The following is a 26,640-nucleotide window of genomic DNA, read 5'->3' on the forward strand; positions in this document are numbered from 1 at the left end:
TTTCCTTCCTCCTCGGAGGCTCCCGGCGTTGCCGCGGGGCACGCTGGGAAATGGAGTCCCTGCGCTGGCCCCGCCCCTGCGAAGGGAGGATGCGCGCGGGCCGAGCCACGTGCGTGCGTGCGCGCGCGTGCGGGGTTGCGTGCGTGTGCGCGCGTGCGCGTCCGGCGCTCCGGGCTAGGCACGGCGGGCGCAGGCGCGGCTGCCGCTTCCTCTTTAAGTCTCCACTCGGAAGCGGTGGAGCCGCGTGGGGTGCTGGGGGGAGTGGGAGTGTCCCCGCCCGCACCCCAGGCGGGCGGACGGAGCGGGAACGGCACGTGAGCGTCCCGCGCGAGGCTCCTTCCTCTGTCCGCATTTCACAGAAGAGGATCCCGAGGGTCCGAGAGGCTGAGTCACTTGGCCAAGGTCACCCAGTTCGGGGCTGAACTGGAATCAAATCAAAACAATTAACTAAATTCAATGACTATGAAAAGATGTTATTGACCCCCCCAGTGCTATTACTATTAATAGCCAAATACTGTTTTAGTTGCATCTGTTAATTGCATACATCAGTGGTTCTTTTTCTGGGTGACTTTGCCCCCTAGGGGATAACTTGGCAATGTCTGAAAACGGTTTTGGTTGTCACAACTTGAGTGCGGGGTGCTGCTGGCATGGAGTGGGTCGAGACCAGAGATGCCGCTCAGCACCCTGCAGTGCACAGGACGGCCCCCCAAAAAGAATGATACCCGTCCTCCAATGTCAGCAGAAGGAGGTGGAAAAACCGTCTAGGCTGACGGTAGTAAACAGGTGACCCGCAGGGTTTTGTAAAACCGGCTACGTGCTGCCTACTGCTTTTCTCCTTAATCTCACAGCCCATTGACAACCTGATCGTTTGATTTATTCATCATCACAGAATTAAATAAATACAAGGAACAAGGCCGGGTGAGGTGGCTCACGCCTATAATCCCAACACTTTGGGAGGCCGAGGATCAATTGAGGTCAGGAGTTCGAGACCAGCCTGGCCAACATATATAGTGAAACCCCGTCTCTACTAAAAATACAAAAGAAAATTAGCTGGGCATGGTGGTGGGCGCCTGTAATCCCAGCTACTCGGGAAGCTAAGGCAGGAGAAATGCTTGAACGCAGGAAGTAGAGGTTGTAGTGAGCCGAGACCGTGCCACTGCACTCCAGCCTGGGCAACAGAGCAAGACTCCCTCTTAAGAAAAAAAGGGCCGGGCACAGTGGCTCACGCCTGGAATCCCAGCAGTTTGGGAGGCCAAGGCGAGCAGATCACGAGGTCAGGAGATCGAGACCATCCTGGCTAACATGGTGAAACCCCGTCTCTACTAAGTACAAAAAATTAGCTGGGCGTGGTGGCGGGTGCCTGTAGTCCCAGCTACTCGGGAGGCTGAGGCAGGAGAATTGCTTGAACCCAGGAGGCAGAGCTTTCAGTGAGCCGAGATCGTGCCACTGCACTCCAGCCTGGGCGACACAGCAAGACTCTGTCTCAAAAAAAAAATACAAGGAACAAGATCACAAGCAAATAGTACAAAACAAAACACTTTTTTTTCTTTTATTTTGAGACGAGGTCTCACTCTGTTGCCCAAGCTGGAGTGCAATGATGCAATCATAGCTCACTGCAGCCTTGAACTCCTGGGCTCCAGCTATCCTCCCTCCTCAGCCTCCCAAGTAGCTGGGACTAAAACCCCATTTAAAATAAAACTGGCCGGATGCAGTGGCTCATGCCTGTAATCCCAGCACTTTGGAAGTCCGAGATGAGAGGATCGCTTGAGCCCAGGAGTTCAAGACCAGCCTCGGCAGCATGACGAAACCCCATCTCTACAAAAAAAAATAATAATAATACAAAAATCAGCCAGGTTTGGCCAGGCGCGGTGGCTCACGTTTGTAATCCCAGCACTTCGGGAGGCCGAGGCGGGCGGATCACGAGGTCAGGAGATCGAGACCACGGTGAAACCCCGTCTCTACTAAAAATACAAAAAATTAGCCGGGCGTGGTGGCGGGCACCTGTAGTCCCAGCTACTTGGAGAGGCTGAGGCAGGAGAATGGCGTGAACCATTGTGCCACTGCACTCCAGCCTGGGCGACAGAGCGAGACTCCGTCTCAAGAAAAAAAAAAATAATAATAATATATTTTTTAAAATACAGGCAGGGCATGGTGGCTCACACCTGTAATCTCAGCACTTTGGGAGGCCAAGGTGGGCGGGTCACCTGAGGTCAGGAGTTCCAGACCAGCCTGGCAACATGGCGAGACCCTGTCTGTACTAAAAATACAAAAATTAGGCAGGCGTGGTGGTGGGCGCCTGTAATCCCAGCTACTCAGGAGGCTGGGGCAGGAGAATCGCTTGATCATGAGAGGTGGAGGTTGCAGTGAGCCGAGGTTGCGCCACTGCACTCCAGCCTGGGCTACAGTGCGAGACCCCACCTCGAAAAAAAGAAAGAAAAGAAAAGAAAGAGAAAGAAAGAAAGGAAGAAAGAACTAGAAGAGCCTACTTCTCTGCTTCTCCCTCTTCCCCATTCATTTCCTTCCTTCCACCCCAGGGCAAAGGCAACGAGAAAAAGGCTGTGCACATACTGATCTGAATTTACTCCCAGTGTGGCTATAAACAGATCCAACCACGGTATGTAGTTTTGGTCCCCTTTTTTTCGTGTAGTAAAATATATGTGACATAAAATTTTCCATTTTAATGATTTTTGTTTTTATTTTATTTATTTTATTTTTTTTGAGATGGAGTTTCTCTCTTGTTGCCCAGGCTGGAGTGCAATGGTGCGATCTCGGCTCACCACAACCTCCGCCTCCCAGGTTCAAGCAATTCTGCCTCAGCCTCCCGAGTAGCTGGGACTACAGGCATGCACCACCACGCCCGGCTTATTTTGTATTTTTAGTAGAGACAGGGTTTCTCCATGTTGAGGCTGGTCTTGAACTCCTGACCTCAGGTCCTCAGGTGATCTGCCCGCCTCAGCCTCCCAAAGTGCTGGGATTACAGGCGTGAGCCACCGCACTGCGCCTGGTCAATTTTTTTTTTTTTTTTTTTTGAGACGAAGTCTTGCTCTGTCACCCAGGCTGGAGTGCAGTGGTGTGATCTTGGCTCACTGCAAGCTCTGCCTCCTGGGTTCACGCCATTCTCCTATCTCAGCCTCCTGAGTGGCTGGGACTACAGGCGCCCGCCACCATGCCCAGCTTATTTTTTGTATTTTTAGTAGAGCCATGTTGGCCAGGATGGTCTCAATCTCCTGATTTCGTGATCTGCCCGTCTCAGCCTCCCAAAGTGCTGGGATTACAGGCGTGAGCCACCGCGCCCGGCCTAATTTTTGTATTTTTAATAGAGATGTGGTTTCACCATGTTAGCCAGGCTGGTCTGGAACTCCTGGCCTCAGGTGATCCGCCAGCCTTGGCCTCCCAAAGTGCTCGATTACAGGCGTAAGCCACCGCGCCCGGCCCCATTTTAATTATTTTTAGGTGCACAGCTCAGTGGCATTAAGCACATTCCCACTGTTGTGCAACCATCACCACCGTCCTCTCCAGAACCTTCTCATCTTCCCAAACCGAAACTCTGCCCCATGAAATACTCACTCCTTGTCCCCTCCCCAGCCCCTGGCACCCCCCACCATCCTACGTTCTGTCGTTCTGTCTCTGTGGATCTGAGGACTCCAGGGACCTCCTAGGAGTGGAATCACATAGGATTTGTCCTGTTGTGACTGGCTTATTTCACTGAGTGTGACGTTCACTGCAACCTCCGCCTCCCGGGTTCAAGAGATTCTCCTGCCTCAGCCTCCTGAGTAGCTGGGATTACAGGTGCCCACCACCACGCCCAGCTATTTTTGTATTTTTGTAGACATGGGGTTTCACCATGCTGCCAGGCTGGTCTCAGGGGATCTGCCCACCTTGGCCTCCCAAAGTACTGGGATTACACGAGTGAGCCACCGAGCCCGGCCCTGGCTAATTTTTAAAACATTTTTTTTGGCCGGGCGTGGTGGCTCACGCCTGTAATCCTAGCAGTTTGGGAGGCCGAGGCGGGTGGATCACGTGAGGTCAGGAGTTCGAGACCAGCCTGACCAACATGGAGAAACCCCGTCTCTACTAAAAATACAAAATTAGCCGCGCGGGGAGGCACATGCCTGTAATCCTTGTTACTCGGGAGGCTGAGGCAGGAGAATCGCTTGAACCCAGGAGGCGGAGGTTGCAGTGAGCCGAGATCGCGCCATTGCACTCCAGCCTGGGCGACAAGAGCGAAAACTCCGTCTCAAAAAAATAAATAAATAAAAATAAAACTTTTTTTTTGTACAGACAGGTCTCTGTGTGTGGTCTAAGCTGGTCTTAACTCTTGCACTGAAGCAATCCTCCTACCTTGGCGTCCCAAAGTGGTGGGATCACAGGCCTGAGCCCCTGCACCTCCCCCAGGCACTGGGATCACAGGTGGGAGCTGCTGCAACCAGCCTATCAAGCATGTTCTGCGTGCCAGGATCACTGACAGCCCTGTGAGAGGGACGCTAGGACCATGAAGAAATACCTTCCGTTAGTGAACTACCAAAGAGAGAGAAAACAGCTTCTGGCCGGGTGCGGTGGCTCACCCCTGTAATCCAAGCACTTTGGGAGGCCGAGGCAGGTGGATCACGAGGTCAGGAGATCGAGACCATCCTGGCTAACATGGTGAAACTGCGTTTCTACTAAAAATAAAAAAACAAAATTAGCCGGGCGTGGTGGCGGGCGCCTGTCATCACAGCTACCCAGGAGGCTGAGGCAGGAGAATCGCTTGAACCCGGGAGGCAGAGGTTGCACTGAGCCAAAATCATGCCACTGCACTCCAACCTGAGCAACAGAGTGAGACTGTCTCAGAAAAACAAAAACAAACAAACAGCTTCTGACCAGGACATGCCTGTCCTGGGGCAGAATGGGGGTGTCTCCTAGAGGACACGTGGGCTCAGCTTGAGACAGAACGAGAAAGCGGCCTGACCAGGAGAGAGACTGTCGAGGCAGGGGGAAGAGCGTGTGCCAAGGCCTGGGGCTAAGGAGCTGTGCAAGAGGTGGCAGGGACGTGTGGAGGTGTTGAGCAGGCAGTGATGGGGCAGGCAGCTACCCAGACGAGGTGACGCAGGGAAGGCCGCGTGTGGGAGCTGTTTCAGAGGCTGCCTGCGTTCACACCCTGGCTCTGCTGCAACCCGTGAACCTCAACCTCTCCGGGCCTCAGTCTCCCTCATGTGTTAAATGGGCGTAATAACTGCACCTGTTAACCCGTGCAGGGCGCATGGCAGGCAGGCAGGCAGCGCTCAGGGCTCATGACTGTGGCCCCACGTTCAGAGGGGGAAGGAAACCGAGTATCAGAGCCAAGACGCCACCGCAGCGGGCTTGGGGGCCCCCAGGAAACAGGCGGGGGATGTGCTTGACCCTAAGGGGCTACCCTGGGCTGGGGGAGGCCTAATTCCACCCCCGCACACCCCAGCTGCAGGGCCGCCCGAGGCAAGGGCACTGCTGGGATTGAGTCCTGGTATCCAGAACTAGAGGCGCCTTTGGGCAGAGCCCCCCATCAGGGACCCAGGGTCTCAGATGACCCCCAGCCTATGGGGGTGTGACATGGGCTCATGAAAGGGGGGCATCGGAGCTCTCATCCTGGGTCTCCACCCTCGTGGCCACCGGACCACCGGCTTTGCTTCTCAAAGCCTCAGTTTCCACATCTGTAAACTGACAGTTGGCTGCTCTGTCTATGGAGTAGCCATTCTTTTTTATTCCTTAATAAACTTGCTTTCAAAAAAGGAAGGAAGGAAGGAAAGAAGGAAGGAAGGAAAGGAAGGAAGGAAGGAAGGAAGGAAGGAAAGAAGGAAGGAAGGAAGGAAAGAAGGAAGGAAGGAAGGAAGGAAAGAAAGAAAGAAAGAAAGAAAGGCAGACAAACGACAGTCATCATAGAACCTGGCAGGGGCGGTGGCTCACGCCTGTAATCCCAACACTTTGGGAGGCTGAAGCGGGAGGATCGCTTGCGCCCAGGAGTTTGAGACCAGCCTGGGCAACATAGCAAGACCTTGTCTGTATCAAAAAAGGATAGAACTCACTGTAGCATCTTCTAAACATTAAATGATTTTAAACATTTAAAGCACTTCCAACAGCGCCTGGAAGATCCTCAGATTCTGACACCCCAGCGAGGAGGGGGCCTTTCTGCGGGGCTGACAGACGAGAAAACTATGGCACGTAACCGGCAAGGCGGGGATTCCGGTCCCGGCCTGCAGGTCCGCGTCCCCGGGCGCGGGGCTGCGGTGCCCGCTCCGCAGAGGAGGCACCGAGGCTCCTTGGGGAGGGGGCGGCGGGGGCCCCTACCCCACTCCCGCCACCTCTCGCGTGGCCGCCGCTAGAAGCCGCTCCCGGAGCCGCGCGCGTCCTCTCGCGGGTCCGCCCCCCGAGCCTGTTAGACCCGCCCCCGGCCCACAAGGCTCTGCAGGGAGCGGGCCCGGGCGCGGCGCGATCGAGGTCGGGTCGCCGTCCAGCCTGCAGCATGAGCGCCCCCAGCGCGACCCCCATCTTCGCGCCCGGCGAGAACTGCAGCCCCGCGTGGGGGGCGGCGCCCGCGGCCTACGACGCGGCGGACACGCACCTGCGCATCCTGGGCAAGCCGGTGATGGAGCGCTGGGAGACCCCCTATATGCACGCGCTGGCCGCCGCCGCCGCCTCCAAAGGTAGCCCCCGCCCGGCCTGCACCGCCCCAGGGGCGCAGGGGAAACTGAGGCCGGGGCTGCCCCGACCCGGGGGCTCTGCAGCCCACCCTCCCGCTGGGGCGCCTCTATCTCCTCGCCTGGGAAGTGGAGCTGCAGGTGGGGGCACACGGAGGCGTTCACGGGGAGTGCCGCGGGCGTGGGGCCCGCACACATTAGGCGCCGCCTAAATACCAGAAACTTCCTCTCCAGGGGGAGTGAGGCCCCCCGCTCTCCGGATGGGGACCTCAAACGTGAGACCTGGGTGAAACTGGGTGGAACCGGGTCCCCAGCTCCCTGTCTGAGGTCGGGAGGAAGGGGTCGTGCCAGGGAGAGGCTGCCCTTCTGCCTGCCTGGGACAGCAGCCCCGACTCGCCGGCTAAGAATAGCAGCCGGAAAGCTGAGCTCAGGGAGACAGCTGTCCCCGGGGTGGCCCTGGCCTGCCTGGCGTCAGAGGCTTAGGGCTGCTGAGAAAGGACTCCCTGGCCCCACACAGGCCCCATCCAGGGGTCGGGCCTCAGTGTTCCCACCCTGAAAATGGGCACGTCCAGTGTCCAGTGCCAATCAGGATTGAGGGGGGGCCCATGTGTGGCCCACTGGGGACCAGTCCTTCCCCTCCCAGATAGTCTCAAGTCCAGGTCTTGCCTGGCCACTCTTGCAAATCCAACTTTCGGATGGAGGGAGGGGGAGAGAAAAGTAACCAACCCGAGAGATAAGGGACCCGGGACAAACAGCGTGGGCTGGGCTCAAAGTCCAAGGCTCTCGCCTCCCCACAGGCCTGGCCCCAAAAGCGGCCGTCTTCGGCCTCCCTGGCTGGTCATCCTCTCTCTGGCCGCTGGCCAGGGCCCACGCTGTTCCCGCTCAGGACTATTGTGTTCCGCCCGCCTCTGTCCATGCTGGCCCAGGGTGCCCTCCCGTCCTGTGGCAAATGTGACTCACAGCCCAGTCCAGCCCTGCACCCCCTCCTCCAAGCAGACCCCCAACTCAGCCCTGCGCTCCTTCCTCCAGGCAGCCTCCCCAGCCCAGCCCTGCCCAGCCCTGGGCCCCCTCCTCCAGGAAGCCTCCCCAGCCCTGCTCTGCACCCCCTCTTCCAGACAGCCTCCCCAGCCCTGCCCTGCCCTGCCCTGCGTCCCCTCCTCCTGGCAGCCTCTCCAGCCCTGCCCTGTGCCCCCTCCTCCAGGCAGCCTCCCCAGCCCAGCCCTGCCCTACCCTGTGCCCCCTCCTCCAGGAAGCCTCCCCAGCCCAGCCCTGGGCCCCCTCCTCCAGGAAGCTTCCCCAGCCCTGCTCTGCACCCCCTCCTCCAGACAGCCTCCCCAGCCCAGCCCTGCCCTACCCTGGGCCCCCTCCTCCAGGAAGCTTCCCAGCCCAGCCCTGGGCCCCCTCCTCCTGGCAGCCTCTCCAGCCCAGCCCTGCGCCCCCTCTTCCAGACAGCCTCCCCAGCCCTGCTCTGCACGACCCCCTCCAGGCAGACCCCCAGCCCAGCCCTGTGCCTCCTCCTCCAGGCAGTCTCCCCAGCCCTGCCCTGCCCTGCCCTGTGCCCCCTCCTCCAGGCAGCCTCCTAAGCCCGGCCCACCTAGTGATGCCGGGCGCCCTGTGTCTGCCCAGGGGGCCGGGTCCTGGAGGTGGGCTTTGGCATGGCCATCGCAGCGTCAAAGGTGCAGGAGGCGCCCATTGATGAGCATTGGATCATCGAGTGCAATGACGGCGTCTTCCAGCGGCTCCAGGACTGGGCCCCGCGGCAGACACACAAGGTGCCCCTCTGCCCGCAGGCCCTCCAGGAACCCCACTCCTTGGGGTGAGGGCACTGCTTCCTGGGGGTTGGGGGCCTGGGGCTGCCAGAGGTGGAGGAGGTGGTCTTCTCTCTCGGGAGTCCCCCTGGCCGCTCCCTTTCTGCAGGTGGGGAGATCTTGGGGACCTCTGTACCCTGTCATCTCTTTTTCTTTTCCCCTCTTCAAGGTCGTCCCCTTGAAAGGCCTGTGGGAGGATGTGGCGCCCACCCTGCCTGACGGTCACTTTGATGGTGAGGGGTGAGGGGACGTATCACAGGGTGGGCCTCCCCAGCTCCACTGCAGCCCCTCCTTTGCTTGTGGGGGGCCCTCTGATGTGCACTGGGGGGACAGAGCCCAGGTGGGTGTGGGCCTGGCTGTGGGGGCTGGCAGGGCACCGGGGATGGGCATGCTCACGGAGGGGCCCTGGAGGCGATCTCGGGGTTGTCAAGCCTGTGTGGGAGCCCCACCTCTACCGTCTCACTGCACCTCCACCCGCTCGGGGATGAGCCGGGTGAGGCTGGGCGAGGCGCTGAGCCCGGCTCTGACCGAGTGGGCTTCTGTCCCCTGTGCAGGGATCCTGTACGACACATACCCACTCTCCGAGGAGACCTGGCACACGCACCAGTTCAACTTCATCAAGGTGGTTCTCTCTGACTCGCTGGGATGCGGGGGGCCCTCGGGGAAGCCCCTCTGCCCACACCCCACCTCCGTCCTGACCACTGGCCACTCCCTTCCACAGAACCACGCCTTTCGCCTGCTGAAGCCGGGGGGCGTCCTCACCTACTGCAACCTCACCTCCTGGGGGGAGCTGATGAAGTCCAAGTACTCAGACATCACCATCATGTTTGAGGTGCGCCCACCTGGAGTTCCCCATGGGTCTCCAGGAAGTGACCTTGGATGGGGGTGGGAACGGGCTGCTGGAGCCACCTTGCTACCTGGGGAGGGTCCCTTCCTGACCCCCTGGGTGGGCTGGACTGTGCTGGTTCATTTAGAAATCAAAGTCCTTTGCCTGGCGGGGTGGCTGCCAGCAGTGGCTCAGGTCTGTAATCCCAGCACTGTGGGAGGCCGAGGTGGGCAGATCGCTTGAGCCTAGGAGTTCAAGACCAGCCTGGGCAACAGAGAAAGACCGCATCTTAACTAAAAAAAAATACAAAAAACTAGCTGGGCGTGGTGGCGTGTGCCTGTACTCCCAGCTACTTGGGAGGCTGAGGTAGGGGGACTGCTTGAGCCCAGGGGGCAGAGGTTGCAGTAAGCCAAGATCGAACCACTGCACTCCAGCCTGGGCAACAGAGCCAGACCCTGTCTCAAGAAAAAAAAAAAAGAAAGAAACTTAAAAAAAAAAATGAGTCCGGGCGCAGTGGCTCACACCTGTAATCCCAGCACTTTGGGAAGCCGAGGCGGGTGGATCATGAGGTCAGGAGATTGAGACCATCTTGGCTAACACGGTGAAACCCCGTCTCTACTAAAAATACAAAAAATAAGCTGGGCGTGGTGGCGGGCGCCTGTAGTCCCAGCTACTCGGGGGGAGGCTGAGGCAGGAGAATGGCGTGAACTCAGAAGGGGGAGCTTGCAGTGAGCCGAGATCACGCCACTGCACTCCAGCCTGGGCGATAGAGCGAGACTCCGTCTCAAAAAAAAAAAAAAAAGGAAATCAGGCTGGGCGTGGTGGCTCACACCCGTGATCCCGGCACTTCGGAAGGCCAAGGCGGGTGGATCACTTGAGCCCAGGAGTTTGAGCCTAGCCTGGCCAATGTGGCGGAATCCAATCTCTACTAAAAATACAAAAGTTAGCCAGGCGTGGTGGCGGGCGCCTGTAATTCCAGCTACTCGGGAGGCTGAGGCATGAGAATCACTTGAACCTGGGAGGCAGAGGCTGCTGTGAGCCGAGATCGCACCACTGTACTCCAGCCTGGGCAACAGACCAAGACTCCATCTCAAAAAAACAAAAACAAAAAAAATGGAAATCAAAGTCCCTCACCAGCTCAACAACCTCCCATGGCTCCCCAGTGCCCTGTGGTTCAGCCCAAGCCCCGCGTGTTCCCCTCCCTCCGGCCGCCTCCACCTGGCTGTCTTCGCTGGTTCAGCAGTGCTTGTCTCGCTGTTCCCTCCGCCTGGTGGAGGCGGCCTGTCTGAGAAGGGCTCTATGTGGTTGCCCTGGGCCGCTGTTGTGAGAGCCAGCTGGATGCCTGTGGCCCTTGGGGCAGCTTTTCTTCCAAAATGGGAACTAGCGGCCTGTGTTCTTTTTCTGTTGTGATTCTTTGGCTCCACCCACCACACTGGCAAGGTCTGGAGAACTGTGGAGTAGGTGCCCCGGGGGTGGCTCGAGTGTGGAGCTGGGGTTCCAGGACAGCCCGGAAGCTGCTGCCCGCATTGGGGAGCTGGAGATTCCTGCTCTCTCCTGGGCTTCTAGGGCTGCCCTGCCACGTGCCCACAGGAGCTGCAGCTGCCCATCTGGGCCTTGCCATCTGTAAACGCTCTTCAATGAGGGGTGGGCGCCAGGCTGCACGTGACCCTCATGGCCCTCAGAGGTGACCTGGCGCCATCCCCGACCAGGAGACACAGGTGCCCGCGCTGCTGGAGGCCGGCTTCCGGAGGGAGAACATCCGTACCGAGGTGATGGCGCTGGTCCCACCGGCCGACTGCCGCTACTACGCCTTCCCACAGATGATCACGCCCCTGGTCACCAAGGGCTGAGCCCCCACCCCGGCCTGGCCACGCCACACCCATGCCTTCCTCTGTGTCTTCCTGGCTGGGAGCCCAGGCTGTCGCACCAGCCCCGTGCTGATCCCAGCTGTGTGTCACCAGCAAGTTTCCCAGCTTCTCTGTGAGGGTCACTGCTGCCCGCTGCAGGGTCCCCGAGGTGAAGTAAACGCCGGCACTGGGCTTGGCCAGTCGGCAGTGAGTGTGCGACTGTTACTTCCAGTGGCTGCTCCCTCACCTCCCGCCCATCCCACGGACACAGGAAAAGTGGGTGACTCCCCTCCAGGTTTCTGAGCGGCCCCAGGACCCCCCCCCCACTGTCTTGCCCATGGCAGACATCTCCAGCTGATGCCTGATGTCCCTTCCTCAGACGAAAGCCACCTGACCCTTTGCAGCGGGGTCAGGGAAGGGTGTAACTAGGTCAGGGTCTCAGAGAGTGGCAGCACCACGGCCGGGGTGTGGGTGAGACAAGGATCTTTGCCTACCCCAGGCAGGAACCCACTTCTCTGCCCGGCCCGGCACACCCTGAGGCCCCCTCCTCCCGCCCCAGGAGGGGCGTGGCTGCTGACAGCCCCATGCCCCGAGCCTGAGCCTCCCATTTCCAGATGTGGTTTCCTCTCGGGAGGTATCGCCTCCTCCGCTGGGCCCATTGCGGGGGCAGCCCCACCTGTCCGTGCCTTTGTGCCCAGCTGGTCACCCCATGCCTCCCGCTTTGCCCCCTGCATCCACATGGGTGCAGCCCGCCCATCTTCCTGGGGCCGTCCTGCCCACCCCTCCACTGACCTCCTTGACCTGAGAGAAGGCCGGCTCCTGCGCTCTGCGCTCTGGCCCAAGGCTTCTGTTCCGCTGGCTGACGCCCTGTCCCCACCCCAGCATGTCCTGCCTCCAGGCTGCTTGACCCGGCTGGGCTGGGCACCTGTTCCCCACCCCCGCCCCAGTCTCCCAGGCCCCATCCCAGCCTGGCCCATGATAACTGCCAGTCCCCAGAACTGTCTCTGGTGTGCAGCAGGCATGCAAGGTGGGCCGGCAGAGCGAGGTCCCCAGCACCGGTGGCATGTGGCGCTGAACACAGGAAGATGGGACATTTGCTAAATCAGTGCACGTCCCTGATGAGGACTGGACGTCCACGGATGAAGGGGCTGGTGGGGTGGAGCCAGGGTCCCCCGAAAGCCCTGGGTGGAGAGGGTGTCCCCAGAGTGGGGTCAGACAGCCTGTGAGGCTCACAGCCCTGCCCTGCAGCCCTTTGGTTTGGACCAGGTACCACCTCCCCATCTCCCTGGCCCCAGCCCTCGGCTAACCAGCCCATCCCACCGCCTGGAAATGGGCCAGAGGGCCGTGGCGACCTGCCCAAGTCCACACACAGGCCACACTCTGAACCCCAGGGCAGGCTCAGACGGGCTTTGCTCAGCCTGCCTTAAGGCACAGAGGGAGACTGAGTCAGGGCCCTCCCAGGAGGGATGGGTGTGCCGCCTTCCACGCTCGGGACTTTGGGCCACGATGTCCACCCCAGTCTTTGCAGAGCAGCGGGAAAGGACCCTGCTGGCAGGCACAGTGCCCATCTCTGCCCCCGGCTCTGCTCCCACCGCCCCCAACCCAAGGGTGGCACGCCGCAGGGGGTCTGTGATCCCCCCACCTCCCCGGCTCCTTTCTTTTTTTTTTTTTTTTTTTGAGACGGAGTCTCGCTCTGTCACCCAGGCTGGAGTGCAGTGGCACCATCTCGGCTCACTGCAAGCTCCGCCTCCCGGGTTCACGCCATTCTCCTGCCTCAGCCTCTCCGAGTAACTGGGACTACAGGCGCCCGCCACCACGCCCGGCTAATTTTTTGTATTTTTAGTAGAGACAGGGTTTCATCGTGGTCTCGATCTCCTGACCTCGTGATCCACCCACCTCGGCCTCCCAAAGTGCCGGGATTACAAGCGTGAGCCACCGCGCCCGGCCCCTGGCTCCTTTCACCCACACACCACACTAGGAGGCAGCAGCCCGAGGGCAGGTTTATTGACAACCTCACGGGACACAAGCAGGCTGGGGACAGGACGGCGACAGGCTCCGGTGGCGGCGCTACCTGCGATACCAGATCTGCAGCCTCCGCTCCCGCTTGATCTTCCTCTGCAGCTGCAGGATGCCATAGAGCAGGGCCTCGGCCGTGGGTGGGCAGCCTGCGGGGACCTTGCCTCAGTCTCCCTCCCTGCAGCCGGAGCCTGCGTGACCACGTGCACAGCGCAGCCGGCTCGGCTTTTGAGGGGTCTCCCGTGCCGGCCTCTGAAGGTGGAGGCTGGCAGCCCTGGGTGGGCGCAGAGGCCAGGGGCTGGGAGCTGGCGCAGGGGAGGTCCCTGCAGGAAGAGTGGGGTCCTCCCCTGGGCAAGGCCCCACTGCCCTCCACCTGTGGCTCATCCCGGGCTGTCACAAGAACCTCTTGGACAAGACGCTGACCTCACTAAGCCGGCCCCTGGCCCCAGCCCTCAGGACTCCATGGCGGCCAGCGCTCAAAAACACACTTAGCAGTGGGGAGCAGGGCCCGGGGCTGCCCTGGACGGAGATGGAGGCAGGGAGGCTGGTGGAGGAGATGGAGGCAGGGAGGCTGGGTGGAGGGAGGGGAGGTGGCCCAGAACCTGGGTATTCCACGAGGACCCGATGACCCCCTTTCTCAGCCCCAAGCCGGAGCTCTTTGCTGGGGATCCCCCAGTCCCGGCTGCTGCACAGGCTCAGAGCAAAGGGCTTGAGCAAGAGGACGAAGCCCCGGGCCCAACGGGGACAGCAGGAGTGGAAACAGGTGGGAAAGGACAAGGCCACTGCAGGGCCTGGGAAAGGGCGGCCAGGCCCCACCTGGCAGAGCTCTGGCAAGTCCAGGCTGCTCCAAGGGAGGGAGAAGCACAGTCCGCAGGGAGGGAGGGAGGAGCACAGTCCCCAGAGAGGGAGGAGCACAGTCCCCAGAGAGGGAGGAGCACAGTCCCCAGGGAGGGAGGAGCACAGTCACCAGGGAGGGAGGAGCACAGTCCCCAGGGAGGGAGGGAGGAGCACAGTCCCCAGAGAGGGAGGAGCACAGTCCCCAGGGACACATCCTCAGAGAGGAGGACAGTCACCAGAAGGAGGACACATCACCAGGGAGGAGGAGACATCGTCACCAGGGAGGGAGGAGCACAGTCCACACTCGCAACCTGCCCCTTTGGTCTGCACTGCAGGGGAAGACGCCAGGGGCATGGGCTGAGCTCCTGACCCTGGGATGGACTTCTCTGTGCTGACGAGAGTCACGGGGAGGCCCAGGCTGCCCTGTCCACTGCCCCCAGGTAACCTGAACCATGCAGAATGCTGAGCAAATCAATGCCCTTTCCAGGGAAGTGGAATCCAAAGTCAGAGCCTGTTCCTCCACTTTTGAGAGGTGCCGGGACATGCCTCTCGCTTGCCCAACTCTCCAGACTCAGGACTCGGGGCTGGGCTCTCTGCGCATGCGCTAATGCCGCAACACAGGGTGGCCAAGAACAGGACCTCTGTCCCCTGTCCCACACGAGCGCCACCTCCAAGCCTGACTACCGCTCCGGGGGGGTGGCCCTCGTGGGACCACGTGAGGCGCAAGAGTCCCAAGGGATCACCAGATAATAAAGAATGTTCCCGGTGCGGTGTGAATTTCAGGTATGCAGCCAATACTCCTTTTTTTTTTTTTTTTTCTGAGACGGAGTCTCGCTCTGTCGCCCAGGCTGGAGTGCAGTGGCGCGATCTCGGCTCACTGCAAGCTCCACCTCCCGGGTTCACGCCATTCTCCTGCCTCAGCCTCTCCGAGTAGCTGGGACTACAGGCGCCCACCACCACGCTCGGCTAATTTTTTGTATTTTTAGTAGAGACGGGGTTTCACCGTGGTTCCGATCTCCTGACCTCGTGATCCGCCCACCTTGGCCTCCCAAAGTGCTGGGATTACAAGTGTGAGCCACCGCGCCCGGCCCAATACTCTTTTTTAGTGTCACTATAGCCCAACTATTGTTGGGATATATTTATACTAAACAATTACTACTAATTGTTTTCCTGATGGTCAAACTCAACCTAACCTCACAGACAAACTGAGCCTCCCACGTCTGCATTTGCCAAATCCGGCCACCCCGGGTCCCAGGGAGTCCTGCGTGCCCTTCTGTAAGGCTGAGGGCGCGGGACGGTGTCTTGGCCTCCAGGAGCCTTCTGTCTTGGTATTTCTAACTGCAGGTCTTTGGTTTCTGTCAGGCAGGACCATATGAAACTGCTGTAAACCAGGCGAGTGTCAGGAATTCCACTCAGCCTCCCCTGCTCCCTCTGCTCCCTCTGATGCCTGAATACATCGCCGACTTCTCATAGGGCACACGCTCCTCTAAGAGGCAGAGCCCCAAGTCGGCCCGTCTGTAGGATGGGGAAGCCCGCTGTCTGCTGGGGCTGTGGGACTCCCTCACTGGGCCGCCGGGCGCCGTGTGGCACTGGCCCTGTCCCCAGCTCCATCCCGGCCTACCTGGGATGTAGATGTCCACGGGCACGATGCGGTCACAGCCCCTCACCACCGAGTAGGAGTAGTGGTAGTAGCCTCCTCCGTTGGCGCAGCTGTGGGAGAGGTGCCGTGAGGGGAGTGTGCTGAGGACCCGCCTGCCCACCCTCCACTCTCCCTCCTCACAGCTGTCGGGAGGCACCGTGAGGAGCACCTGCCGAGGACCCACCCCGTCCACCCTCTCTCCACGAGGCCTCACCCCATCCCCACCCGCCTTCAACTGCAGGCCGGGCACCAATGAGGCTGGAACTTGTCACGGAGAAGCAATGAGCAAACACACACAGGCTCCCAGAGCCCCTGTGGAACCAGTGGGGCGCAAGCACACACGTGGCTGATAACTCGGGGAAAAGTGCTCCCCTCCCGAGGGGGCTCCTGACCATCGATTCCCAGGGCTGAGAAGTGTCAGATCACATGTGTCAACAAAAAGCCACTTCAAACAGCCACAGTGCCAACACCCAGCCCCTGTCTATGGGGCGGCTGAGCCTCACGGGAGACCCTCGCCCGATTCTGGCTCTGTCAGCAAGGTGCTGGGGTCCACCCGGGGCAGGCAGCTGGAAACCCCAGGCGGCCACACAGACTCCACTCCCAGCACTGCTTTCCACAGCCGTAAACATGGACATAACCTGAATGCCCAGCAGTGGGAGATGATTATGAAAACTCTGGAATATTCTAATTAATTGTTTAGAATTAGATTAGTAATACGTCCACACAGTGGGATATTATTCAGCCAAGAAAAGGAGCGAGGCTCGGACACAGGCCACAGCGCGGATGCACCTTGAGGACGTCACGCTCAGTGAGAGACGCCAGACATAGAAGGCCACGCAGTGTGTGATCCTGTTTCTGTGAAATGTCCAGGATGGGCCCATCCACAGAGACAGGGAGGGGAGGTGTGGGCACCAGGGCTTGGAAGGGGATGCAGAGTGACTGCTGATGGGGACAGCAGTTCATTTGGGGGTGATGAGAATGTTCTGGAATTAGAGGTGGTGGCCTAAAAACCACTGAACTGCTCGCTTTAAAAGGGTAAACTTAGCAAGACCCAATCTCTACAAAAATTTTAAAAATTAGGCACAGTGGAGCACATCTGTAATCCCAGCACTTTGGGAGGCTAAGGTTGGGGGATCGCTTGACCCCAGCAGTTCAAGGCTGCAGTGAGCTATGACTGCACCACTGCACTCCAGCCTGGGCAACTCAGTGAGACTCTTGTCTCTAAAAAATAAAAATAAATATTGGCCGCACAGTGGTTCATGCCTGTAATCCCAGCACTTTGGGAGGCTGAGGTGGGTGGATCACGAGGTCAGGAGATCAAGACCATCCTAGCCAACGTGGTGAAACCTCTTCTTTACTAAAAATACAAAAATTGGCCAGGTGTGGTGGCGGGCGCCTGTAATCCCAGCTACTCGGGAGGCCGAGGCAGGAGAATCACTTGCACCTGGGAAGCGGAGGTTGTAGTGAGCCGAGATCGCGCCACTGCACTCCAGCCTGGGCGACAGAGCTAGACTCCGTCTTTAAATAAATAAATAAATAAATAAATAAATAAATAAATAAATAAATAAATAAATGTTTTAAAATGTTAGGAGACTAAATACCTTTCAGTGTTATGGTGAAATGACTAAAAATGATGGCAAGGCCAGGCATGGTGGCTTATGCCTATAATCCCAGCACTTTGGGAGGCCGAGGCGGGTGGATCACCTGAGGGAGTTCAAGACCAGCCTGGCCAACATGGTGAAACCTCGTCTCTACTAAACATACAAAAATTAGCTGGGTGTGGTGGTGCGTGCCTGTAATCCCAGCTACTTGGGAGGCTGAGGCAGGAGAATTGCTTGAACCTGGGAGGCGGAGGTTGCAGTGAGCCAAGATCATTCCACCACACTCCAGCCTGGGTGACAGAGCTAGACTCTGTCTCAGAAAAAAAAAAGAAAAAAAAACTGATGGCAAGTTAGAACGCTGAGATTATAAAACTATCTACAGCACCTGTCATCACTTATGTGTGAGTAAAGCAGAGAACTGGGTGGAATGTGGGGTCTGCTGCGTGGGGGTGGATGGGAGGAATCGTTTTGGCGAGAGGCCCGCCAGCCCATCTGCCTGGGGTGGAGGCACCGAGAGGGTGAAGGGCAGCGCCGGGACCACGTGGGATTTCACTAAATGTAAATGACACTTTTGATAAGCGCCATTAGGGCACAGCCAGGCCAGCACTGACGCTACGTCCGTCCCTGGAGACGCCCCGCCCTGCACTCACCTCCCCATGGAGATCACGTAGCGCGGCTCCGGCATCTGGTCGTAGACCTGGAAGAGAGGCGGGGTCCGTGCGCAGCTCACTCTGGGGGCGGCCGGGCGGCGGGGACGAGGCCTACCTTGCGAAGCGCTGGGGCCATCTTGTTGGTGAGTGTGCCGGCCACGATCATGACGTCGGACTGGCGTGGGCTGGCGCGGAAGACCACGCCGAAGCGGTCCATGTCGTAGCGGGGTGCGGCTATGTGCATCATCTCCACGGCGCAGCAGGCCAGGCCGAAGGTCATGGGCCACAGAGAACTCTGCAGAGGCCGGGCTCGGGTCAGACGCCACCCCCGGAGCCCCGCGTGGCCCAGCATGAGACTCCACGTGGAACACCTAGAACCCCCGACTCATGTCCCGGGGCGGCAGCCGGCAGAGGTGACAGGCACAGAGGCTCCTGCAGGTGGCCTCCGGGCCCCAAGAGTTGTAAAGCGCGCCCCACCAGCCACATTCAAATAAATAAAATAGAAATGGGTGAGACCTGTCTTCATCACACAGTTCCTCGAACCCAGTGTATCCTAAGTCCCACCATTTCAACAGGGGTCTCCAGCCACTCTCTGAGCGCGTGGGCTACAGGCGAGTAGCGCAGGTCTAACCGGGAACTCTCTCCGTTAACGAGATCTGGGTCCGCATACCAAGTGCGACGCCTCCAGGAAGCCCTCTCAGATCTCCTGGGCCACTCCCTCCCCGCTCCTGCATCTCTGTGGCTTCTCATTTCCCCCATGGTTCTGGCTCTCCCTACACGCGGCTCTGAGACCTGGCAGGGGCCCTGCTGCATGTGTTGGCGGGTGACAGGGCCAGGCTACAGAGCGAGGCAGGGCTGCCCGGGCAGAAATGGCCAGGCCCACCTGCCCGCTAGGAGCCTGTGTTGGGACGGCCCCTGGCCATGTCTCAGGTTCCCTCTATTAGAAACTATCCTGCAGTGGGCATCCTTGTCTCGACCACTGCGGCCCTGGCAGGACGTTCGTCGTGGCATTGTTTAGGAAACAAAAAACAAAAGGAAACAGTGAACGTCCATCAATGGGGGACTGTTGAACCCGGGCTGTCGCGCCAAGTGCCGCAGGAGCTGGAGGGAGCTGCACGTGCTCACGCTGCAGGGGGATGGCAGGGGCTGCGTGGGGGCTGGCGCCACAGGCAGGGGAGGCTTTAAACAGATACTGAGAAGGATCTACTGCCTTCACACGCACTCCTTTTAACTTAAAACACTGCTTTCACCTTAAAAGAGAAACAAGAGGAACACACAGAAGCCAGAAAGAGAATGACGGAAAGGGAGAGGGTCATCTCAAGCAGGCTCCGAATCCTCAGATGGAACCACAGGCCACCAGGCCAGCACAGGGGCCTCCGGGAGGGTCCACCCTGCTCCACGGCTGCAGGGGTGTGTGTGCATCAGTGAGTGTGCCTGTGTGCATGCATGCCAATAGGTGCACATGCATGTGTCCACACAAGTACGTGTGTGCATGTGTGTGGGTGAGTGTGCATGTGTGCATATATGTGCACGTGTGCGAGTCTGCGTGTCTACACGTGTGCATGTGTATGTGTGCGCATGTGTGCGTGTGCACATGAGTGCGAGTGTGCATGTACGTGTGCATGTATGTGCATGTGTGCGCACATGTGTGCATGTGCATGTGTGCGCACACGTGTACGTGTGCGTCAGTGTGCGTGTGTGCATATGTGCATGTGTGTGCATGAGTGTGCGTGTGTGGTGCATGTACACACATCTGTCCATACATGTGAGATTGCATGCACATGTGCACATGTGAGTGTGCATGCATGGGTTGTGTGTGTACGTGTCTGTACGTTTGTGTATGTGTGTGCCTGTGAGTGTGCAGAGAGGCCCTGGTGCTTGAGGACGGCCTGCAGCTCATAGTACACTCACCCGGCGGGCCCAGTTGACAAGGTCATCCAGCTTGGCCACCACATACTCGCCCCGGCTGCTGGGTTTGGGAGCCACGGCTCTGGCCTTTGGCAGGGCAGGCTGGGTGCTGGCACAGAGACACACGGACACAGGAGGCGTCAGCCACGCAGGTGCTTCCCAGAGGCGGATGCCAGCCCCCACAGCCGCTGCCAGAGGCCTGGACCCACATGAGGTCAGGGACTGGGATGTGCGACCCCCTCCCTGCCCCATCCAGGCACCCCAGTGGCTGCGGCACTGATGCAGAAAATGAGGCAGGGATGGGGGTGGGGCGGGCGGGGGTACGACCTCCCCCAGAAGGCCAGCTTCACCTGCTTGGGCCATCGGTGGCCACGCTCTGATGGACACCTCGTGCCTGCACAGCTGTGCCCACGCTGGAGCTGCCGGGAGATGGAACGTGGGTCAGTGGCTATCCCAGGCCCCTCCAGCTCCCCCAGCCGCACTCACTGTTGTCCTGCCTCTCCCCTCCCTGCTGCGAGACTGCTCTCGCCTCTGCCTGTCAGCACTTGGGCCGCTGGCCAGAGCCCCTGGGGCCGTGTGGCCATCGCCCTGACCCCCAGTGATGGCCCAGACTTGAATGGAATTTCTTTTGTGAGGTACCCAGCAGGTCAACAGTGTCCAACCAAGGACGGTCCCAGGATCATCCGCAGAAGGAAACTGGCACCAGGCCCTCCACACGTGACCAAGGTCAGATCCCTGGGTACACGCCCTCACCACCCCGTCAGTTGCCTGGGTCTCCAGGAGGCCTGCCCCTGGCTGCCATCTGCACAGGGCTCACAGAATGCCTTCCCACCCCAGGTGGCGGTGAGCTCTGACGGCACTGAGCCGGGCCCACAGGGTTTTCCTCCTGACTGTCCAGCCTTTGCCACTGCGTGGACTGTCCCAGGGAGGGTCCCGGCACATCACGGGCAGCGTGCAGACCGTCACCTGCATCCTGTCCCTAACATGCCACGTGACCTTCAACAAGGCCCCCCCCCCCCCACCCCCTGCCCCGTTCGTCTGTCGCTGCTGAAGGCCCCTCCCAGCTGAGGGCTGGAGACTCAGGCACTCACCGCAGACCAAGGATCCAGAAGCCGCGCAGGCCAGGAGCTGCAGAGAGGACCACAGGGGTGGGGACAGTGAGCTGCGGGCAGCACCAGGGACCACTGAGTCAGGATCCCTGGAAGGACCGCAGGGCCGGCCTCCAGGCACTTCCCCGTCAGGCTCCTGCCCACACGGCCGAGCTCTGACCCCAACTCGAGTACCACTTAACAAACGTTAGGTAACGAGGGGGTTTTCAGAACGTGAGCGAGTCTTGGTCCCCTGCTTGAGGCCCCATGGCCCCGGAAGGAACCCAAACGCTGCCCCGTCTCCCCGCCCTGGTGATCTTCACTGGCACATGCCGCTCTCCTGTGCCAGGGCCTCCGCACTGGCTGCTCCCCTGCGGGGGACACCCCGCCTCACACTTGCACACCGCTGGCCCCTTCTCATGAGGCAGGTTTCAGCTCAGATACCCGGGGCGTCCCGCCTACACCAGCACCCCAGGTCCTCCGGTTGCCGGCACCCGGTTCTATCTCCATCTATGCGTGCTTGTGGGGTGCCTGTCACTCCAGCAATGCCAGGGCCTCCCTGGGCACCCAGTGCTCATCCTGGCCTCAGCTGTGCATGACAAGCGTGTGCTGGGTGCTCCAGGCCCTAGCTGGTGCGCGGGGGTTTCCCACGTAGCTCAGCACAGGCCCCATCCTCCAGGAATCTGCAGTCTGCTGAGCAGGGAGGGCGCTGCCCACGTCAACCTACACAGCAAAGCACCCCTAGAAGAGCCAGCCTCAAAGGAAGCGCAGAGGAGGGAACACGCCTGCACGAAGGCTCCTGGGAGAGCCTTCCCAAGGCGAAGGCTGAGGCCAGAACAGGGCCTTGCCACACCCCGGGGCACTCAGCAGGAGGAAATGCCTGGAGGTGCAAGGAATCCTGGCTCGCAAGGAAGAAGCCAGAAAGGCAGGTTTGGTGCTGGTGACGGCTAAACTATGTCCCTCCACCCGACCTGCATCTGAAGCCCTAACCCCAGGACCTCAGAATGTGACTGCTTTTGGAGATGGGGTCTTTAAAGGGATCATTAATGCCTGGGCATGGCGGCTCACGACTGTAATTCCAGCACTTCAGGAGGCTGAGGCAGGTGGATCACTTGACGTCAGGAGTTTGAGACCAGCCTGGCCAACATGGTGAAACCCCGTCTCTACTAAAAATACAAAAATTAGCTGGGTGTAGTAGGAGGTACCTGTAATCCCAGCTACTCGAGAGGCTGAGGCAGGAGAATCACTTGAACCCGGGAGGTAGAGGTTGCAGTGAGCAGAGGGTGCGCCACTGCACTCCAGCCTGGGTGACAGAGGGAGACTCCGTCTCAAAAAATAAATAAAGGGTCATTATAAAGTACAGTGAGGTCATGAGGGTGGGCCCTCATCCGATATGACTTATGTCTTGTAAGAAAAGGTGATCAGGACATAAACACGTACAGAGGGAAGACGCAGGGAGAAGACAGCCACGGGCAAGCCAAGGAGAGAGGCCTCAGCAGGAACCAACCCTGCTGACCCCCTAGTCTTGGCCTTCCAGCCCCCAGAACTGTGAGAACATCAGCTTCTGTTTAAGCTGCCCAGGTGATGGTACTTTGTTGCTGTGGGTGAGGTGAGGCCTGATGGAGAGGCTGTGGGCAGCCTCCAGGGGCCAGGGCCAGGGTTTGATGCCCCTGAATGCAGCGATCCATGGGGCCTTCTCCTGCCTCTGAGCCCCTCCCTCACCCCAGCCTTAGCCTCATCCAGGGTTGCTGTTTCCCATGGCCCCGTCCAGGCCGCAACTCTCTGAAGGACACAAGCCTGTGACCTACTTCTTGGCATGCCTGAGGCTGGGCACAGCAGACAGGCTAACTGCCCAGCCCCAGTCTCCGGTGGGAGCTGCCCCACTCCAGGTGTCAGTTTCCCAAGCTGAAAATTCAGGACTTCGGATAAGCTCCTAACAGAGGAAATGCTCATCTGAGAGCCTCTGAGGTGATCTGTGGGATTCTGTGCCTCTGGGTCAGGGGTTTTTTGTTGCTGTTGTTGTTTTTGTTTTTTTGAGACGGAGTTTCACTCTTGTCGCCCAGGCTGGAGTGCAATGGCACAATCTTGGCTCACTGCAACCTCCACCTCCCAGGTTCAAGCTATTCTCCTGCCTCAGCCTCCTGAGTAGCTGGGATTACAGGCGCCTGCTACCATGCTCAGCTAATTTTGTATTTTTTAGTAGAGACGGGGTTTCTCCATGTTGATCAGGCTGGTCTTGAACTCTCGAACTCAGGGGATCCTCCCACCTCGGCCTCCCGAAGTGCTGGGATTACAGGCGTGAACCACCATGCCGAGCCTTTTTTTTTTTTTTTTTTTTGAGATGCAGTTTCACTCTTGTTGCCCAGGATGGAGTGCAATTGTGCAATCTCAGCTCACCGCAACCTCTGCCTCCCGGGTTCAAGCGATTTTTTTGCTCCAGCCCCTCCAGTAGCTGGGATTACAGGCATGTGCCACCACACCCAGCTGATTTTGTATTTTTAGTAGAAACGGGGTTTCTCCATGTTGGTCAGGCTGGTCTCGAACTCCGGACCTCAGGTGATCCGCCCACCTTGGCCTTCCAAACTGCTGGGATTACAGGCGTGAGCCACCGTGCCATGGGCTAGGCATTCTTAACAAGGGGCCTGGTGAGGATTCAGAACTGTGAATTTGCTTGGAATAAAAAACAATATGTCTTTGTTGTCACCAGCATCTTATGGAAAATTAGCCCTTCATTCAATTCTCAGCGTAGGCTGGGTGCCGTGGCTCCCAGCACTTTGGGAGGCTGAGGTGGGAGGATTGCTTGAGCTCAGAAGTTTGAGACCAGCCTGGGCAACATGGCAAGACCCCCATCTCTACTAAAAATACAAAAACTAGCCAGGCATGGTGGCACACACCTGTGGTCCCAGCTACACAGGACACTAAAGTGCCAGAATCGCTGGAGCCTGGGAGGCACAGGTGGCAGTAATGAGCCAAGATGGCACCACTGCACTCCAGTCTGAGCGACAGAGGCAGACCCTGTCTTAATTAATAAATACAATAAAAAATTCTTAGCATAGGCAACAAAATACGGCAGTATTAGCAGGACCTGTAACTTTTCACCAAGAGGAATCACAGATGTTTCCTAGCCATGGTGCAGGGGCTGCAGACGTTGCCGTATCATCAAAGCCTCATTTCAACTCCTCACTCCTTCCAAACCACAGTCGTAATTAGACCTGCCGCTAGATCGCGTTCATAAGGGAAGCACTTAGATTACTAAGTCGCCAATCAGGTTTCAAGACAATCTTTTAATAACTGCCTCTCCGTGTAACTGATTTCCTTGCAATTCTATGGATTTTATTCCATGCATTTGATAAGTTTATCTGAGCAGGGCTCCGCAGGCTTCAGCGCATCCCAAAAAAGTCCCTGGAGCAGGACAGGCTCTGCGAGAGGCCCTTACCTCCCAGGGGTGGGGAGGGAGGTGGAGGGTCCAGCAGGGTGGCGTGGATGCCCTGGGTCCTGTTCCTTCCCAGGCCCGGCCCTGTGACCTCCAGGACCTTCAATGGGCCTCAGTTTCCCAGCCTGTCAGGCAGGCCCCGCTTTCTCCAGGACATCTCAAGGGCAGCCTTGCAGACCGTGCCCTGGTCTCGGGGACGTGAATGGGGACCCTCCAGCCTCCGCCCCGAGCGCCCTCCTGAGGCTCGGGGCTTGCGTCATGACCTGCCGGGCCTCGGTTTCCCCGACCGTACCCTGGACGCAATAGCGGAGACCGTTCATCGCAAGCCGGGCGGGAGCCCGAGAAGCGGCCGGCTCGGAGAAGCCCGGAGAGGACGGCGGCCACGACGCCAGCACCGACCCCCGACGCCACCACGGCACCCGAGGCTCCTCCGGCCCCAGACCCGCGCGGCCCCACACCCGCCGCCGGTGCCGCGCTCACCTGACAGCGCCGCCATCTTGGCCTCGGCCTTCAGACAACCTCTGAGGTCCGTTCTCCTTAGCGCTCCGGGTTCCCGGGACCGTCGCCCAAACCGACTCGGAGCGCATGCGGAAACCGGAACCTGGAGCCGGAAGGTTCCGCTGCGCTTTTCGGCCTCCGTGGTCGTGCCTGCGCCGTGCACCCCCGGATCACCCGAGACGGAAAGGTCATCGGAGTGTGCACATGGGGACCGCGGGTCTACGGCGGACCGACAAAAACAGAGGCGACACTCATTTTCTTGTTATTCCAGGAGGGCAAAAGTCACCCCGCGTCCCTGGGTGGGCTCGAACCACCAACCTTTCGGTTAACAGCCGAACGCGCTAACCGATTGCGCCACAGAGACGGCGCTGCTCCCGGGCCCCCGGGGACACCTTATAAAGGATATGGGGGCCTGCTGACGCTAAACGAGTTGCGCCTGCGCGGGTAAGGCGCAGCGCGGGACGGAGGCCCGGCGAGAGCGACCCCTACCGCCCAGCCGAAATAGCTCAGTTGGGAGAGCGTTAGACTGAAGATCTAAAGGTCCCTGGTTCGATCCCGGGTTTCGGCAAAGGTTTTAGCGCCCCTTGCGATCATTAGTGTCTTTTGTTCAGGACTGGTCCGGCTGCCTCTTAGCCATCCCGGGCCCCTTCCTGGAACACCACCCCATTCTGCAGAGGAGGAGTCGGGACATGGACTCATCCCAAGGTAGGGAGCCTCAGACCTCACAACCCCAAAGACTCCTTTTCCAACCCCTAAGAGGTCATGATTTCAGCTCAAACTTCCCCCTTCCCTGACACACCCTCGATTTTCCATCTTGCTTAAATTGATAAGTTTACAATCAGTACTAATTATATAAAAACTAACACTAAACGCCGAAACTAGCAAAACAGAGTTTGCAGAATGCTTTCTGCATGCATATCATTTAATTTTCACAATTCCACTGGAGGTTTTGTCTGCCTGTTTTATGATTACGAAAACAGAGGTGAAGGCCGGCGCGGTGATTCACGCCTGTAATCCCAGCACTTTGGGAGGCCGAGGCAGGCAAATCACCTGAGGTCAGGAGTTCGAGACCAACCTGGCCAATACGTAGAAACCCCGTAACTAAATCCCAGCTACTCGGGAGGCTGAGGCAGGAGAATCACTTGAATCTGGGAGGCGGAGGTTGCAGTGAGCTGAGATTGTGCTACCGCACTCCAGCCTGGGCGACAGAGTGAGACTCCATCTCAAAAAAAAAAAAAAAAAAAAGAAAAGAAAGGAAGAAAAAGAAAAAGTAAAGAAAACAGAGGCGCAAATTAGGTGAACACAGGTGAGTAGCAAGACTGGGGGCCCCTTGAGGACTACAACAGGTGTTTACTGAATTTGTGCCATGGGCTGGGGACCCGCTGCTGAGCAAAGCCAGGCCTGGTCTCTGCTCTTGGGCAGCTCAAAAGGATTGGAGGGGCCCAGCATGGTGACTCACACCTGTAATCCCAGCGCTTTAGGAAGCCGAGGCAGGAGGATCACTTGAAGCCAGGAGCTTGAGACCAGCCTGGGCAACATAGCAAGACCCCATCTCTACAATAAATAATAATAATAAAGATTTGGAGGAAAAGCTGACAGGAACCTAAGAGGTTGGCAGGTGCACAAAACCCTCTTCCTTCTATAGTTCTCATAGCTGCCCGTGCTGTAGAGTTTTGGTTTTATTTTTATTTAGTTGTTTGAGATGGAGTCTTGCTCTGTCACCCAGGCTGGAGTGCAGTGGCAAGATCGCAGCTCACTGCAGCCTCCACCTCCCTGGTTCAAGTGATTCTCCTGCCTCAGCCTCCTGAGTAGCTGGGATTACACGCACACACTACCATG

The 26,640-nt window shown here is 58.7% G+C and overlaps 2 protein-coding genes and 2 non-coding genes across 6 annotated transcripts; 2 read left to right on the top strand and 2 right to left on the bottom strand.

Annotated features, from left to right (window-relative positions):
- The first annotated feature begins 6,393 nt into the window (after nucleotides 1–6,393).
- Nucleotides 6,394–11,347, top strand: GAMT (guanidinoacetate N-methyltransferase). Of its 2 annotated transcripts, XM_032179058.2 has the most exons (6): nucleotides 6,394–6,656; nucleotides 8,277–8,422; nucleotides 8,628–8,691; nucleotides 9,013–9,080; nucleotides 9,180–9,290; nucleotides 10,994–11,347. In XM_032179058.2, exons 1-6 carry the CDS (start codon nucleotides 6,476–6,478, stop codon nucleotides 11,132–11,134), a joined length of 711 nt encoding a protein of 236 aa, XP_032034949.1. In that variant the 5' UTR covers nucleotides 6,394–6,475; the 3' UTR covers nucleotides 11,135–11,347. The 2 variants fall into 2 exon arrangements, with proteins under 2 accessions (XP_032034949.1, XP_032034948.1); XM_032179057.2 differs by lacking the exon at nucleotides 10,994–11,347 and having other exon boundaries at nucleotides 9,180–10,680.
- Nucleotides 11,348–13,106: 1,759 nt separating this feature from the next.
- Nucleotides 13,107–24,913, bottom strand: NDUFS7 (NADH:ubiquinone oxidoreductase core subunit S7). Of its 2 annotated transcripts, XM_032179061.2 has the most exons (8): nucleotides 24,784–24,913; nucleotides 20,874–20,910; nucleotides 20,133–20,201; nucleotides 19,786–19,891; nucleotides 17,990–18,169; nucleotides 17,875–17,921; nucleotides 15,606–15,694; nucleotides 13,107–13,296 (listed from the first exon to the last, which is right to left on the bottom strand). In XM_032179061.2, exons 1-8 carry the CDS (start codon nucleotides 24,797–24,799, stop codon nucleotides 13,199–13,201), a joined length of 642 nt encoding a protein of 213 aa, XP_032034952.1. In that variant the 5' UTR covers nucleotides 24,800–24,913; the 3' UTR covers nucleotides 13,107–13,198. The 2 variants fall into 2 exon arrangements, with proteins under 2 accessions (XP_032034952.1, XP_058284295.1); XM_058428312.1 differs by lacking the exons at nucleotides 20,133–20,201; nucleotides 20,874–20,910; nucleotides 24,784–24,913 and having other exon boundaries at nucleotides 19,786–20,049.
- Nucleotides 24,914–25,091: 178 nt separating this feature from the next.
- TRNAN-GUU (transfer RNA asparagine (anticodon GUU)) lies at nucleotides 25,092–25,165 on the bottom strand. Its single transcript has one exon. It is a non-coding gene; the product is annotated as a tRNA-Asn (tRNA).
- A 131-nt stretch (nucleotides 25,166–25,296) lies between these two features.
- Nucleotides 25,297–25,369, top strand: TRNAF-GAA (transfer RNA phenylalanine (anticodon GAA)). The gene has a single exon. It is a non-coding gene; the product is annotated as a tRNA-Phe (tRNA).
- The last annotated feature ends 1,271 nt before the right edge of the window (nucleotides 25,370–26,640 follow it).

Source organism: Hylobates moloch, unplaced genomic scaffold, assembly GCF_009828535.3.
Source record: "Hylobates moloch isolate HMO894 unplaced genomic scaffold, HMol_V3 SCAFFOLD_15, whole genome shotgun sequence".
NCBI classification, from domain to species: Eukaryota; Metazoa; Chordata; class Mammalia; order Primates; family Hylobatidae; genus Hylobates; species Hylobates moloch.